This window comes from Arvicanthis niloticus, chromosome 6 (genome assembly GCF_011762505.2).
Source record: "Arvicanthis niloticus isolate mArvNil1 chromosome 6, mArvNil1.pat.X, whole genome shotgun sequence".
In the NCBI taxonomy this organism is placed as follows: domain Eukaryota; kingdom Metazoa; phylum Chordata; class Mammalia; order Rodentia; family Muridae; genus Arvicanthis; species Arvicanthis niloticus.
Window position 1 is genome coordinate 107,116,185 of NC_047663.1, and position 15,779 is coordinate 107,131,963.

Below are 15,779 nucleotides of genomic sequence, written 5' to 3' on the forward strand. Positions count from 1 at the left end.
CGTTGGAGTCTCCTGGATGCCGGCGGGGCGACTACGCGTGCGCCACCCTGCTCGAGTGGCTAGGCAATCGTCTTCTGCAGGCTAGACACGCGCGTGCGCGGATCTGCATCCGTTGCTTGGTTACGGCTTTCTGGGTGCAATTCGCGCGGCTAAAGCAGATGCCTTTCCTGGTGCTAGCAGGAGCGCTCACACACCCCCACTCCTCTACCCCCTCCAACCGTTGCTAGAGGGGAGGACCCAGAGCCTGGAGGCCAGGTCCTTTAACCTTCCTTACGACTCCTCCCGGCAGGGCTCGGCCTAAAGCTCAAGGCGGAGCGCTGGACTTCTTAGACTAGGGATGTCAGCAAGTTTGTCGGAGCAGAGACGCTCCAGAAAAGGTGAGTGACCAGGCCTGGCTCTCTCACTGTACTCCAGAGAACATGAAGGTGGTGCCCCTGCGAAGCCCCCTGGTCAGTGGTGAGCCCAGAGGCAGGGAAGGAGGGAGTGTGGTGGAGCTGGCCAGCGCTCAGCCACTCAAGAGAGCTGGGAGAGCTGAGGGCCAGCTTCATCTCGTCTGACGTGGCACTATGGGTTACTCTGTAAAGCTAACATTTGTTCTCTTTTTTATGTTTATGAGTACACATTTGTCTTTAGAGGGCCAGGTGGACTCAGCTTTAAGTTCTTAAAGAGAGGCAGCAACCCCAACCCTAAGATGGCTAAAGCTACATAGTAGAAAGGCCTTGTCTCAAAAATAAAATAAATAAATAAATAAATAAATAAATGCAAGGTCTCCACTCTCAGGCCCCAAGGGTAGAGATGTTAGAGGGATGGCTGTCTATCCTGGCTCCTATCTCTGACTCTGTCCTAGGGTAGGGACAAGACTCATTGCCTGTAGACTGGCTGGCATCATGCAGCCAAGCTAACTTGGTCTCTGAGTGACAGACACTCCAGTTTTAGGCTCACTGTGCCCTGCTCTGTTGGCTGAAACCTCTCTGGGCATTGGGAGAGGCACTGGGTAGTTTGAGGACTGGAATGGGGTACTTTAATGCACATGCACAGGCAACGAGCACAAACTGGGACTGCCTGAGGCAGGCAGGGCATATGGTGACTCCTGTGTTTATGGGTGCCCTCACCATTACTATGGGTATTCCTGGTTCTGCCCCTTCCTCTTTGCCTGGGGACTCCATTTATTTGGAAGTTGGGCACAGCATCGTCAGCCCCCTGGAGTCCTATGTAGTCAGCATCTGATACAAAGCTGTTACAACCTAGGCTGCACTACAGAGCACAGAGGACTTCCATGCATGAAGGCCATGTCAGAACTCCCTGTGTTTTCTGACACTGTGACCAGCACTTGGTAACCATGTATTCTTTGTAGCTCTACCCAGTCAGCCTCTCCCAGTCACTGCACTGTCTGGTGTGGTGGCCCCTGGGCGGTTACATAGAGCTGCTTCACATGGAGCTGGCCTGAACATAAATCACACCAGATAGGAAAGAATTCACAGTGACTCACTAGTGAGTGTTTATTGAATGTTGAGTATTCTGAGTATGTTGGATTGAATAAAACTTCTTATTAAACATGGTGTTTTTTCTTTAATGTAACTAGGAAGTATGAAATTCCACATGTAGCTGGCAGTGCATTCCTTCCGGACAGTGCCAGCCTAAATGCTGTGTACTTGACATCCCTACTCTAGGGCTTGTAGCCTCCTTGAGTCAGGAAGCCACATGGTGTCTTTCTGACACCAAGAAGCTAGGGGCAGGCCTCTGAAGACTGCTTAAGGAAGAGGTAGCAGTGTTGGTGAAGAGAAAGTATCTCTTGGCCTCAAGCCTCTGTCCCTCACACCTGCCAGGTGTCGTTTCAACCTCAGGAGTTCTTGCTGGTTTGTGCCTGCTCTGTTTGTGGCACTGTGCTCGGCCCTTGACAGACCCTCAGCATGGACACAGCATCTGAAGAGAAGAAAGGGTCAGCTTCTAGGAGCCAGGGCTCCCTGACTGGTCCCGGCCACAAGCATGTTAGGGCCACAGGGGTGGAGAAAGCTGATGGGGGAGGGAGGGCTTCCCAAAGGATAAGGAGGTGATGGGCTGAGGAGGGTGGGAAGCAGAGGCAGCTGACGTGTAGAGTTGGATGTCACTTGTTTTCAGGTCCTATAGTATACACCAGTGTGCCACCCAGGCTGGCTCCCATGTGGCCAAGTGAGTGGAGAGCCTTTATTGAAGCTTAAGGCCAAACCCCTGAGAGCAATGGTAGGCAGCAGGAAAGGCGCCTCAGGCCAGTTTCACTTTTTCACATGCCTGTAGTACAAGGCTAGTTTGCCGGTGGAGCTCCATACCAGGCAGTTGCACCTCGATAGCCCTGCCTTCTACCTATAATGTCTTAGGCCTGCTGGGTGCTCACTGTGGATATGAGTGAGGGCTGACCTGTGGGCCGAAGGTGCCAGCTAAAGAAGCCCTGGCACTTTGTTCCTATCCTGGGCTGCTGAGAATGGGGCTTGCAGTCCTTCCTCCCCATAGGAGTGGACATAGCTTTGGGTGTCCCTGGCTACTAGAACATGGATAAAATGCCTCAAGCAATTCTCTGGGCAGGTGTTTAGTCCAGCTGTGCTGTAAGATCCAGAAGCCAGGGATTCAAGGGCAACAGACACTTGTCTTTCCTCACCTGTGATTTGCTGGGCAGGTGTTTAGTCCAGCTGTGCTGTAAGATCCAGAAGCTAGAATGTCAAGGGTACCAGGCACCTGCATTTCCTCACCTGTGAAAAGACACAGTAATCACAACTTGTCCTAGACTTTCCTGAAGACTTCTGGAACTGTCAGGGGTAACAAGGGCACAGAATTCACAGTAGGCCACTCCCTGGCCCCTCCCAGGTTTGGTACGTGGTAACTGCACTGTTGTCAGCTGCCTAGCCTATGGCCTCACTTTCATGTCTCCAGAGTCCTGCACTAGACTCGGCTTATTGTGTGTCTCTGAGGACATTTTTAGATCACAGAGCCACCCTATAGGGCGATGAGCAGGTAATAACACAAGGTAGATGTTGACATCACACTAACCTAGGGACACAGACAGAGCAGGAAGGTCTCAGCTGTGCTGGGGCCCTAGGAAAAGTAGGAAACCTCTTTCCCAGCACACATACAAAGATGGTGCGGAACCCCTGCTGTACTCCAGGCACAGCTGGCTGGAATTTGGACAGAGGCTCAGTTGGGAATTAGGCCACCCTTCTGTCCTGGAGAGGGTGTAGACACTAGAAAGCTCCCAATGTGGAGCTCGTGTAAGGCACTTGTCAAAGCAGGGGCAGGAGCTCTTTGGGACAGTCTGGATAGAGCTTCTGTATCGAAAAGGAAGGGATCCTTGGTTATGGGTCTGTAGGCCTGCCAAAGGATATTTGCTATAATATATTTGGAGATAAGGGAGGTCCTCGGGACTTTTCAGCTCAATTTGGCCTGCTCGAGTTAGCCTTGGGCATCTCAGGCAAGTGGCATTTCTGGGGCAAATGTAGAGCCCACCATAATGAAGCCCTTGGGCAGAGATTGCGTTTTCTGGCTGCAACTGCTTCTGACAGCACCAGCATAGCAGCAAGGCATGAGTCTGAAACATGGGTGGTAATTCGCATTGTATCGGTGGACTCCTGAGGAGTCTGGGCAGGGAAAGAACAATGGCCTTGAGAAGTCCAGGAGAAACCCCAGTGTGCAAAGGGTACCATGTGCCAAACTGGCTGTGTCCAGGGATCCTGGGAAAGCGCCCTGCCAAACTCCTTTTTCTCCCTGAGCACTTGTTTCTACTTTTGAAGTGCTTGTGGGCAGCATAGCTAGATGGGTCCCTTACATTCTTAATAGGGAGATGACCTCTTGTGTAGATCTGGAAGTCACGTGGCTCTGGATCTAGTGAATAAACTTGAAGGAACTGTTTCATTCAGTTTCCTTGTATGCAACATGAATAATGTCTTGGGGTGGACACACATGCCATCTGGAGGACCTCTTGCTGGCCATAGGCACACTGGTGGAATGCTGTCAGCAGAGGGAGGCAGAGAGCCACCTACAAATTACCCAGCCATTGAGGGCTCCTTCCAGATCCTGCCTCACTTTAGTTAGCCGCAGGTGTTGCACACCCTGCAGATGCCCCACAAAGCAGCCCTCGCTGTGGGAAGTCTTTACTTCTGGACTCCCTGGAGGTGGTGGGCTTGCTGAAGATAGGCAGCTGCTGCTTAGATGCACTTTGGAGTCACAGAAGACAATGGATCTCCAAGCTCTGAGGTCAGAGACACAATCCTCAACCTTGTGGGAACCAGTGGCATTGCTGTTGAGATAGAGGAAAGGACCTTGTTATGTGTCATCCCTTCCACCTGACCTGCTGAGGCCAAGGTCAGGGACCTTTTTTCTCCCCTTCCCTTTTCCAGATTAAGAGGATTGGGTTGATGGGGAGTAAATAAGACTGTACGTATAACACTGTATTCTGTTTCTCATGAGAGTCCTCTGCATATAGAAAATGGATCTCATATGCAGTGGAATCTAAAAATAAGCCATGAGGTCAAAGTTGTGTGAGAGCACTGAAGCCTGCACTTTGTGGAGCACCGTAGGTGGTGTGTGCACATATGAGCTCTGCAGCACACATTCTTGGTCACTGGGAACCTGGTGTCACCATCTGTGATGGTTTCTATATGCTCGGCCCAGGGAGTGGCATTATTAGGAGGTATGGCCTTGTTGGAGTGGGTGTGTCACTGTGGGTGTGGGCTTTAACACACTTGGCCTAGCTGAAGATGAAGATGTAGAACTCTCAGCCCCTCCTGCACCAAGCCTGCCTGGATGCTGCCATGCTCCAGCCTTAATGATAATGGACTGAACCTCTGAACCTATAAGCCATCCCCAGTTAAATGTTGTCTTTATAAGAGTTGCCTTGGGCCGGGCGGTGGTGGTGCACACCTTTAATCCCAGCACTTGGGAGGCAGAGGCAGGCGGATTTCTGAGTTCGAGGCCAGCCTGGTCTACAGAGTGAGTTCCAGGACAGCCAGGACTACACAGAGAAACCCTGTCTCAAAAAAATAAAACAAAACAAAACAACAAAACAAAAAACAAACAAACAAGAGTTGCCTTGGTCATGGTGTCTGTTCACAGCAGTAAAAACCCTAAGACACCATCTCTCCATAAGATGATGGTGACCAGTGACTATGTATGCTGGCCTTGACTGCTAAGGAATGCTCTTAAAATCCACTGTGATAACAACAACCATGCTGTTTCTGGGTCCTTACCATGCTCCAGAGTGAGTTCTATATAGATGGCTAAAAGCATCCACACAGACCTTGGAGGTCGCCCCTCACACAGGAGAGCATTCTAGGGACCTTCTATCCTGCAGCTGCCAGGAAGTACGTGAGAACACCAACCATGAAGGTGGTTAGGAGTTAGGGTAGAACCACCCCATCTTTAAAGTGAAGGTGTCAGGAGCAGCAACCCTGCCCTTGGTCTTCAAAACAAAGGGATTCTCTGGAGAAGCTTCACACACCCTCTTTTGGAATCTACAATACACATAGCTCGTCCAGGCTTGAGGATACTGTAGTAAAAGAACCCCATTCCCTAACTCCTAATCTCACGTTTCTCAAGGCCACTGGCCATTTTTTGGGACCCTGCCAAGAGGCACTGTACATTGTGTGATGCCAAGGACCTCTGCTAGGACATTTACCTGGACCACAATCCTCGCCTCCAGAGGCCCTCGTGTGCAGCTGAGGGTTGACCTGGGTCACCACAACTCCACAGTGTAGGGTCTGGAGTGACACAGTACAAATCATCCACCATGGAGCTTCCCTGATGGCAAGACTTTCAGGACAAGGCAAGACTCGTGGCTGGATGGTTCTTGGAGCATCAAGAGGACAGCAGCACCCCATCACTTTTGATTGCAGGTATAGCCCTGCTGCTTTGGCTGGGATTGTGGCACTGATACCCTTGAGTGTTGGGGGCCGACTTTTAGCAGAAAGTGGCTATCATCTTTGCAGCCATCTTGAGCCATATACCCTGACATGAGACTTGGATTACAATAGCCTACAACAGCTGAGCACACTCCGATAATCTTGGTTTAGATACCTTGAGATTAAAGGTGCGTGAGATTAAAGGTCTGTGAGATTAAAGGTGTGTGATTTAAGAGTATGATTTAGAAGTATAGAGATCAGAGTTAGAGACAAGACCTAAGGGCATGATTAAAGGTGTAACTTAGAGGCGTGGGTTAGAAGTGAGACATATAAAAGGCTAGAGGCAGACAGAGAAAGTAACAGATTACTTGAAATCAGACAGGAGACACTTAGAGGAAGAGAGACTGAAGAATAAACGGGATTGAATCACACCCTGTCTGGTCTCCATTCTTTGAGTCTGCCCTCACCCTCGCTCTTGCTGAACCCCAACCCGCAGACCGGAGCAGCAGCTTGGGCTGGGATACGGTGGCCGCCCAAATGTAGGTCGGCCCGGGCCTCAACATTTTGCCTGGGCCGCGACACTTGAGTCCCTCTTTGTACCGGACAGAACAATGCAGAGCCACATTTGGTGCCTCCTCTGACAAGAAACAAAACACCAGCATGGCAGTCTCTCCCCTCACCTTCTTTACTTATTTCTTTACTTCTTTATAGACAGGGTCTGGCTTTGAACTCCTGAATCTCCTGTCTTTACCTCCCAAGTGCTCCTAACACTACATCAGGCTCCAGGGGTGGTTTTTCTGTGCTGGTGGCAAAGGTTCTTAAGTCTAGACCTTCCTGTCTGGAATGACATTTTGAGCCATGTGTGGCCTCTGAACACCTTCAGTATGGCCTCTCCAAGCCTGGGTTTCATCCACAGTGCAGATAATCATAATGCAGGTGAGATGGCTCAGTGGGTAAGGGTGCTTGTTGTCATGGAGGACAACCCAAGTTCAGTCCCTAGAGCCCACAAGGTAGAGGGAGAGAATTGGTTCTCACCAGTTGTCCTCTGACCTCCCCTTGTATGTCATGTGTTAGTTCACATATACATACACAAATAAATACAAAGAATAATACAGAGAATGTCAACTCTGTCTTTTTTCGTGCTTCAGTTATGTTGACTGCTGGCTAAGTGGTAACCGTGACTTCATTGGGTAAACCAAGATGTAGCACTGAAATAAATTCACCTGTTCCTCTGTATTTTTTTTGAAGGGTTATAAGTATTTTGAATGACCTATGTGGCTTCAGTCATATACTTTGTTGGTATGAGCTTCTCTGAGTGACCCCAAGAGTCTAAGGAAGCCCTTGTCTCTCAAAAGGATGGGAGCCCCACATACTGAATTACACAGGCAGCAGAATGAAGGACACTTGGGAGAGGGAGAGGACTAGTTCTTGGGTTTATTTTTGTTTTTATATGGTTTGGTTTCAGTTTTTTGAGACAGGGTTTCTTCTTGTAGCCCTGGCTGTCCTGAAACTTATTCTGTAGACCAGGCTGGCCTGGAACTCAGAGATTTGTCTCCCTTTGCCTCATGAGTGTTGGGATTAAGGGCATGCAACACCATCACCAGGCTGTTCTTGGGTTATTTATATCTGGTTTGTTAGTTTTGAAACAGAGTCTAGCTATATAACTCAGGCTGGCCTTGAGCTTGTGGCAGTCCTCCTGCCTCAGCCTCTTGAGTGCTGGATTTACCACTACTTACATACTTTGAATGTTGAAAAGTAGGACTTAAGTCAAGTCTAGTGGGGGCATACCTGCAATCCTAGAACACAGGAGGCTGAGACAGAAGGATCACAAGGTCCATCCAGCCAGAGGACATAGTGTGCCCCTGCTTATTCTACCTACTGCCCAAATCACTGCCCTCTAGTAATATATACAGAATAACTCTTCTAAATTGAAAAAAAAAATAGTACAAGATGACAGACCCCTGGGGAGGGGTGTTGTCTTAGTTAATGTTTTTATTGCTATGAAGAAACACCATTGACCAAAATACAAGTTGGAGGGGAAAGGGGTTATTAGGCTTACACTTTGACAACACTGTTGTCATCACTGAAGGAAGTCAGGACAGGAACTCAAACAGGGAGGCAGGAGCTAGATACAGACAGAGGCCATGGACGGGTGCTGCTTATTAGCTTGTTTCCCATGGCTTGTTCAGCCTACTTTCTTATAGAGCCCAGGACCATAAGCCCAGGGATGGCACCACCCACAATAGTCTGGGCCCTCCCCCATCAATCACTAATTAAGAAAATGTTTTACAGCCAGATCTTTCAGAGGCATTTTCTCAATTATGGTTCCCTCCTTTCAGATAACTCCACTTTGTGTATCAAGTTGACATACAACAAATCAGCACAGGTGATGTTTCATACTGGGAAAAAGACAGAACCTAGAGGACTCAACTGGCCTGTGTCCCTGAGAGATTTTGGCATCTAAGAGGTGACCTCAGTCTGAGACTGGATCAATTTATCCAGGTTGCTGTGTAAACAGCCCTGTACCAGTTGGATTTCACAGGAATTTCATTGTCCTGGAGGCTGAGGTTTGCGACCCGGTGCCACAGGGTAGGTTGCTCCAAGACCACTCAGTTGCCTCTGCTTTCATGTCTGTATATAGGTCTCTCTCTCTCTCTCTCTCTCTCTCTCTCTCTCTCTCTCTCTCTCTCTCTCTGTGTGTGTGTGTGTGTGTGTGTGTGTGTGTGTGTATGTGTTTGTGTGTGCGCACGTGTCACAGAGCTCATCTTCATATCTCTGCTTGGTCCTGGAATATTTCTACTGAGAGACAGCAGGGCCCACTGTCCTGTATTCCCCCTAATAAAGGAAGGCTGAGGCTGTAAGACTCTCTTTTCTCTCTAGGCTATCTAGCTGCTGAGTGCCCAATTTAATCCTTAAATTGTGTGTGTGTGTGTGTGTGTGTGTGTGTGTATGCAAATGTGAGTGTGCATGTGTCTATATATGCATGTGGAAGCCAGAAGGTGTCATCCTTATTGTCTCCTTATTCTCCATCTTGGTTTTTTAGTTTGTTTTTGAGACAGAAACTGTTAGCTGAATGCTGGGGTTAAACATGTGCCACAGTGCCTGACTCCACCCTGTTTTTTGAGGCAGGGTCTCTCTCACTGGACCTAGTGCTTGACTGATCATTGGCTAGGCCAGTGGTGCTCCAGGACCTTGTCTCCCTCTCCACCCCAGCACAGGGTTACAGGTGTGTTGTCATGCCAGGCTTTTATGTGGATGCTGGAGATTCCAAACTCAGGTCTTTGTGCTACTGCAGTAATTTTTACTATCTGAGCCTTCTCCCCAGTACTCACTCTTTTTGTTTTTAGTTTCGGAGACTGGACCTCTCATTGGGACCTGGGACTCACTGACTAGGCAAGGCTAATTAGGAATCCACTTGCCTCTACCTCCCCACCTCACTGATGCTGGGATTACAGCATGTGATCACACCCAGCTTTTTACATGGCTCAAAACGAGGTGCTCAGGTTTATACAGCAAGCAATTTATCAAAGATTATCTCCCTAGCCAGTTTATTGATTACTTTATTTGGTCCTGGAGACGGAATCCAGAGCCTTGCATATAGTAAACAAACCCCCTACTGCTAGGCTCCATCTTTAGCCCTTTAAAAATATTGTTTTATGTTTTTTATTTATTTCCAGTGACTTTAGGGGCAGATAGATGCTCCTTAAGAGTACCATGTTTAACTGGACATGGTGGTACACACCTGGAATTCCAACACTTGGGAGACTGAGGCAGGAGGATTTGAGGCCAACCTGGAATACCCAGCAAGATCTTTTCACAAAATAAAAGAGAACTTGTCGTTGTGTCCATGGGGACAAATTACTGAGAGTTCCTGTTTTGCTTGGATTTCTTTTCTAGTTTTAGTAGACTCACAGATTGTGGAATCCTAGCACTGGCAGGTCTGGGCCTTCAGAGTGCCATGCAGCCTTCTGCCTTAGATGTGCACAGTGCTGGACTAGCCATGCAAAGTAAAACATGTAGGCATCATCAGTCATACCCATTTCCCCAGACCCAGGAATGGCCACTCTGTTCTCTGGCTTTGTGGCTTTAATTACTGAGAACATTTCATAAAGATAACATCATGTGGCCGCTTGTGAGGCATCTTTCACTGAGCCCTACGCCCTCCTAACAGCTCACCCGCGTGTTAGTAGGTCTCAGAGCTTTGTTCCTTTTAATGGCTGAAAAATACTCCATTGAATGTTTATTAGGCTATAAACAGAGATGATATATACAGAGAGAGGTTGTGGGGTTGGCAAGTCCCCAGAGATATACCTGGCAAGCTGGAGACCCAGTGCATTAATGGCCCAAGTTCTGGGGACCCAAGAAGAACAGGCAGTCTTTCAGTGGGAGTCTGAAAGTGGGAGAGGATTCATGTTCTGCCACAGTAGGCAGGGATCCCCTCTTCCCTGACCTTTTGTACTCTGGTCTCTCACTGGAGATTTGCCCACACGGGTAGGCCCTTGCTTTGGTCTGCAAATGTAATGTTTTTTTTTAGCCCAAACCCAATTCACATGTGTTCCCAATGGTCCAGCCATTGAAGTTGTGGACACTGGGCTGCAAGTGCCATTGTGGATGATGCTCTGGAGAGCACCCAGGCATGTGGGCCTGCTAAGCCCTTTCCACGCTGTCATTTCCATTCCAGATGGAATTTTAGGGGTGTTAGTTCTCTGGGCAGAATTCAGGCTCAGACATTTCCCTTGAGGGCAAGAATGAGACAGGTTATCACAATCCTGTGTGTGAGCACTCCTTCTGGGACCTTGGGCTCCCTCTGCTATCACACACAATGTGCAACACTGGGCTGGGGCAGGACATCTGAACTTGTTGGATTCACACTTGTCCTCAGATGCCAGACTCAGAGAGGCCATCACATTCCCCATTGTCACTTTGGATAGAGACTCCTGCTGTGCCCAGAGGTATGGGCCAAGTGGAGAGGCTCAGGCAGCCAGAGGGAGATCCACACCTGTGCTATGATGATTTCTTCTCAGGGCTAAGATGCCTTTGTAACACTTAATCTTAAATCATAGAACTTTCGCCGGGCGTGGTGGCACACGCCTTTAATCCCAGCACTTGGGAGGCAGAGGCAGGTGGATTTCTGAGTTCGAGGCCAGCCTGGTCTACAGAGTGAGCTCCAGGACAGCCAGGGCTATACAGAGAAACCCTGTCTCGAAAAACCATAAAAAAAAAAAAAAAAAATCATAGAACTTTCCAGATTCACCTGCCCTGTCACATGGTACCCTGGTCTGTTGTTTCTCCAGTTTCCTTTGCTTCCCTTTGGACAAAGGTGGTTGCCCCAGGACACCCTCCCCACCTTCCCTTCTGCCTGCTTGCTGGTCTCTCTGGCTAGATGAGTGCTGCTAAAATTCCTTCCCAGGGAGACACACTACTTAGCCCTCCTCCTAAGGTCCTAGGCACAGTTCTATCCAAGTTGACTGGGACACCAATGGATTTGCTGGGCTGACGAGAACACAGGTGAAGGGTTGCTTACTGAGTCAAGGAAGCCCACACTGGAACCCTGCCTGTAGCTGTTTGTATTACCAATGTTAATTATATTCCCCCAAAACTGCACAAGAAGGTCTACATGTCCCCAGTGGGTTCTGATTGGGAAATAAAGATGCTAACAGCCAATACATGAGGAGGACAGACAGAGGTGGGATTTTAGGATTCCTGGGCTTGGGACTCGGGGACGGGGGAGAAGAGAGAAGTGAGAAGGGGGAGATCCTCCATGCTGGGAGAATATGGGGAGAGGAGAGAGGACATGATGGAGAAGAGTGCAGGACAGAGAGGCACGGCTGCCCTGTGAAGGACCTGGGGCCACAGCAGCCAAGATCAAACATAGAATTAGTAAGTAATAACAGGGAATTATCGGCAGGAGGTAGATCTTAGCAACATGGAGGCTAGGCAACTGCCCAGCTATTGTGCTGAATAAGACATACTAAAATATAAAGACTGTGTGTGTCTTTCATTCAGGAACATAAAACATTGAGTCAGGTACCAACCTGCCGTCAGGATTTATTAAATAAATATTAATACAACATTTACCCAGTAGGGATAAGGCTTTCCCCCACAGCCATATAGATTGAGAGTCTCTCCACTAGTCCCTCCCTGAGGTTATGGACAATTAGGGCAGGATTGCATACAACATGCAATATCGTGGAGTACAACTCCATATCATGGAGTGACTGGATCATCACTCAAGGGTCGAGTCCCATGACCTTCCCAACCCTTTAAGGGGGAATGTAAACTGTCAACAAGCACAGCTGGGATGACCTTTTGCAAGAAAGCATGGCTGAACTTGAAGAGGTTGGAGGTTATTGGGCTCAGAGGATAGTCATCTATGACGTTACAGTGCCTTGACTCCTCTGCTGCTCACAGGAATGGAGCTGACACCATATCCACATCCCCCTAAGAGGACTGCATCAACTCTTCTGGACACTGTCTTCCCACCTTGATGCCCTGTGCTGTACAGCTTCTGAGAATGGTGTACCCCCACGAGCAACTTCTCTGTTACTGTTTGGATTTGGTGGTTTCAGTGCTGGGTGGCCTTTCTCTGCCACACTCCCCAGAAAGTGAACCAAACCATACTCCAAGTGTAGCAAAATGTGGACAACCATCAGCATCGTTTTTATTGCAAATTAGTTACCAAAAAAGATGAAAAAATACATCATTTTCATTACCTACAGTTTTGCATGTAGATAATTTTTTTTTAAGTTTCTTTTTTTTCTGTAAACTACACTTTATTTTATAAAACAAGGTAAGAATCAACATCTTAGGATGTGTCTGGTCGTATCTATTAGGCATGGCACAGACATTGCCCCCCAAAAGGCCAGGAAGAGCTGCCCTGAGGAGGTGAACAGCTGCCCTCAAAAGCCTCCAGCACACAGTGGCTGGGAAAGGGTTTGGTGGACAGCAGATGGGCCATCCTGGGTTGTGCTCTTAGGAGCTACTGGTTCGGCAGCTGCAGGTCATGAGGCCATCACACTGAGCTGAGCCATGATCTTACGTTCCTCATCAGCTTGACACAGGACAGACTTGTTCCTTTAGATTTTTTAAACAAAATCCATCTTTAAACATGTATTTACAGATACTTATTCTACCACAAGCGTATACTTGATACTCCAAGAATCTGCTGTGAGCACCACCCTGAACCAGGAGGGGTGGACCAGAAGCAGGCTCCACCCACATTCTAGCACACTCAAACCCAGGCCAGTTGGGGGATCAGAGGCCACACAGCTTATATTTTCTTGAGGTCTCAATGCAGGCTACTGTAGCGAGTTCACAATGCACATTGGCGCCCTTTGGCAGTCAGGCGTTAGGAGGCCAGGCCCAGGCAGGACAGTCCATCCTCAGTTGAATCTGGATGATGCTGTTCAAGGAGTGATGCACAGAACAGGCCAGGCAGTATCTTTCTCCAGGAGGCACCACACCCTGCATGGCTTACTTGCTCAGGAAGGGGACAGTGAGGCAGGGCAGGGCAGGGCAAGGAAGAAGTACTTCTAAGGCCCACAAACTCTACTGCAGAACACTGGAGCCTGCAGATTCATGATTGGTACAGGGTAGTACTCTGCACATGCCGAGGACACTTCTTTAAGCCCACACTGGTGGTTACAGAAAATGTACAAACCACATCATTTGACTTGTTTCCTGTTTTAGATACAAAACTAATCCATGTATGTACCCAAGGTTCAAAGTCTTGGCCTGTTTCTAAACACATCTGCAAATCCCAGGTGACACTGTGCGGGGTAGCAGGCATCTGGGGGGGTGGGGTGAAGGGGTTTTGGCCATGGCAGTTTCCAGCTTCCCTTCTCCTGTCGGTTTTTTTTTTTTTCCTTTTTTTTTTTTCGATTTTTGGAAAGAAGCAATCAATAAATAAACAGCATTTACAAATCATGAATCCTTGTTCATATTTTACAGACACACAGGGAACTTCACCCTGACCAGGAAAATCAAGGCTCTGAGAACTAGTTTATTTTCTTGGAACAGATATGTTTTTCCCTAGTGCCATAGAAAACAATACATATAAATAAAAAGGCAGTGTTTCTGTGGAAAATAAAAGTACATAAATAAATACTAAAAAAAAAAAAAATGGAAATTCTTGTCCTCTTATTTTGTATAAAAACATTTTTTAAAAGGCTCCTTTGGTCGCCCCAGCATCCTGGAGCACTGGAAAGGGCTTCCAACAGGGCTTGGGAACGGAAGCTGGGGTCCTGCATCCCACATGTCTGTTTACTTAAATGCCTCTGGAATGTGGGTGATCTGGGAGGGCATGCTGGTGGGCGGGCTGGAGATGCCCTCGGACCAATCAGAGATGTTGGAATGCGGGGAGGAGCTGGACCACTGGTCAGGAGACTCAGGGGATGGAGTGAGGAAGGGGTGCTCTGGCACCTGCAGCTGGTGGCTGGGGGTGTTGTCCACAGGTGAGGATGAGTAGCTGTGCTGGGAAGGAGGGGTCAGGAACTGGGTAGTGGTCATGGGTGGGACCATGGAGGATGGCAGTGATGTGGGCAGGGCCTGGCTTTCCTGGGGAAGAATAGTGTGCACAGGCAGACTGCTGGGGCCCAGTGGCTGTACATCCGCCTGGCTGGGCTCCCCACTCAGGAAGCTCCTTCCCAGGTGCCCATTGGCTGCTGAGCTCACACTGAGGTGTGGCTGTGCTGGCGGCTGCAGGTTCTGAGGCTGGATTTGTAAGTTCTGTGGCTGCACCTGCTGGGGCTGCACCAGGTGGGGCTGTGTAGTCAGCCGTGTGTTGGGCAGGCCCTGGTAGATAATCGGGGACAAGGTATTGGTGGAGAGGCTGCTGTGTAGTGGGCCCATCATGCCATGCTGGAGGCCAGCCGCCTGTGAGCTCAGCGTGCCTGGCGTCACGCCCGGCCGTAGTGGGTTGTACTGGCTGGGCACCATGCCATTCTGGAGCCGGGGAAGCCACTCACACTGGCCATTCAAGGTTGCAGGTGCACCCACAGTGAAATTCATCGCCCCTGTGCCATTGGTACTCAGCACTGTGCTGGCACTGGAGGCTACGGGCAGGTGGGAGAGGCGTGGTGGGGGTGGCTCAAAGGCCAACCGGCTGCCTCCAGCCAGTGCTGCCATCTCCGGCTTGGCTGCCACATTCAAGTGGCTGATGCCCAGGTGGGTGTCAGGCATACCAGGCAGGTGGCTGAGAGGCATGGATGGAGACTGCTGGAATGGGGAGGGGAGGAGAGGTGGTGAGGCCACATCTGACAAGTAGCCATGGGGTGACTCCAGGGAGTCCACGGGTGACAGCATGCTCGAACTGTCCAACAGGCAGCCCTTGCCATCCTGGGACTTCTTCCTCCGTGCCTTGAGGTCCTTAGCGTCCTTGCTACCACAAGCCAGCCCTTTGGTGCTGGGCTTGCGGGCCTTCTTGCCCTGTGTGGCAGACTTGAGGTTGCCCAGGTAGCCATTGGGCGAGCAGAGTGTGGGAGACAGAGTGGGCGTGCCGCCCAGGGCGGTGCCGTGCAGCTGTGGGCTGCGCACCAGGTTGTACTCATCCAAAAGCCGCACAATATCGTGGTGCATACGCTCCTGTGCAATGTCCCGCGGCAATCGGTCCATGTGATCCGTGATGTCCCGGTTGGCAAAGTGGTCCAGCAACACTTTGGCAGTCTCATAGCTGCCCTCACGGGCGGCCAGGAACAGGGGAGTCTCCTCCTGTAGGACATGGACAGGAGGCACATGAGGGAGCTGCACCTGGTGTAGAACTTGCTGAGTCATCTATGATGGATGGCCTGGGAGGAGAGGCTAGGGAAGCAGTGCTTCCTCTTCCTCTTCTCATAGCGGGAGAGGCCCAGCTAGACCCAAACATCCTAGACTACCAGGCTTGGGGAGAAGAGGGTCTATAGTGGGGCCTCCCTATGT

At 49.5% G+C, this 15,779-nt stretch overlaps 1 protein-coding gene and 1 long non-coding RNA gene across 3 annotated transcripts in view; one reads left to right on the forward strand and one right to left on the reverse strand.

Moving 5' to 3' along the window:
• Window positions 1–47: 47 nt before the first annotated feature.
• Window positions 48–13,932, forward strand: LOC117710518 (uncharacterized). Of its 2 annotated transcripts, none has more exons than XR_013111540.1 (3): window positions 48–5,858; window positions 8,204–8,453; window positions 12,276–13,932. It is a non-coding gene; the product is annotated as an uncharacterized LOC117710518 (long non-coding RNA). The 2 variants fall into 2 exon arrangements; XR_013111539.1 differs by having other exon boundaries at window positions 48–377.
• The window catches only part of Notch1 (notch receptor 1), a 45,951-nt gene continuing 42,663 nt past the window's right edge, over window positions 12,492–15,779 (reverse strand). Inside the window, exon 34 of the mRNA XM_034505412.2 lies at window positions 12,492–15,572. Within this exon, the coding sequence (XP_034361303.1) occupies window positions 14,127–15,572 (1,446 nt within the window). The 3' untranslated portion in view covers window positions 12,492–14,126. The remainder of the gene's footprint in view (window positions 15,573–15,779) is intronic.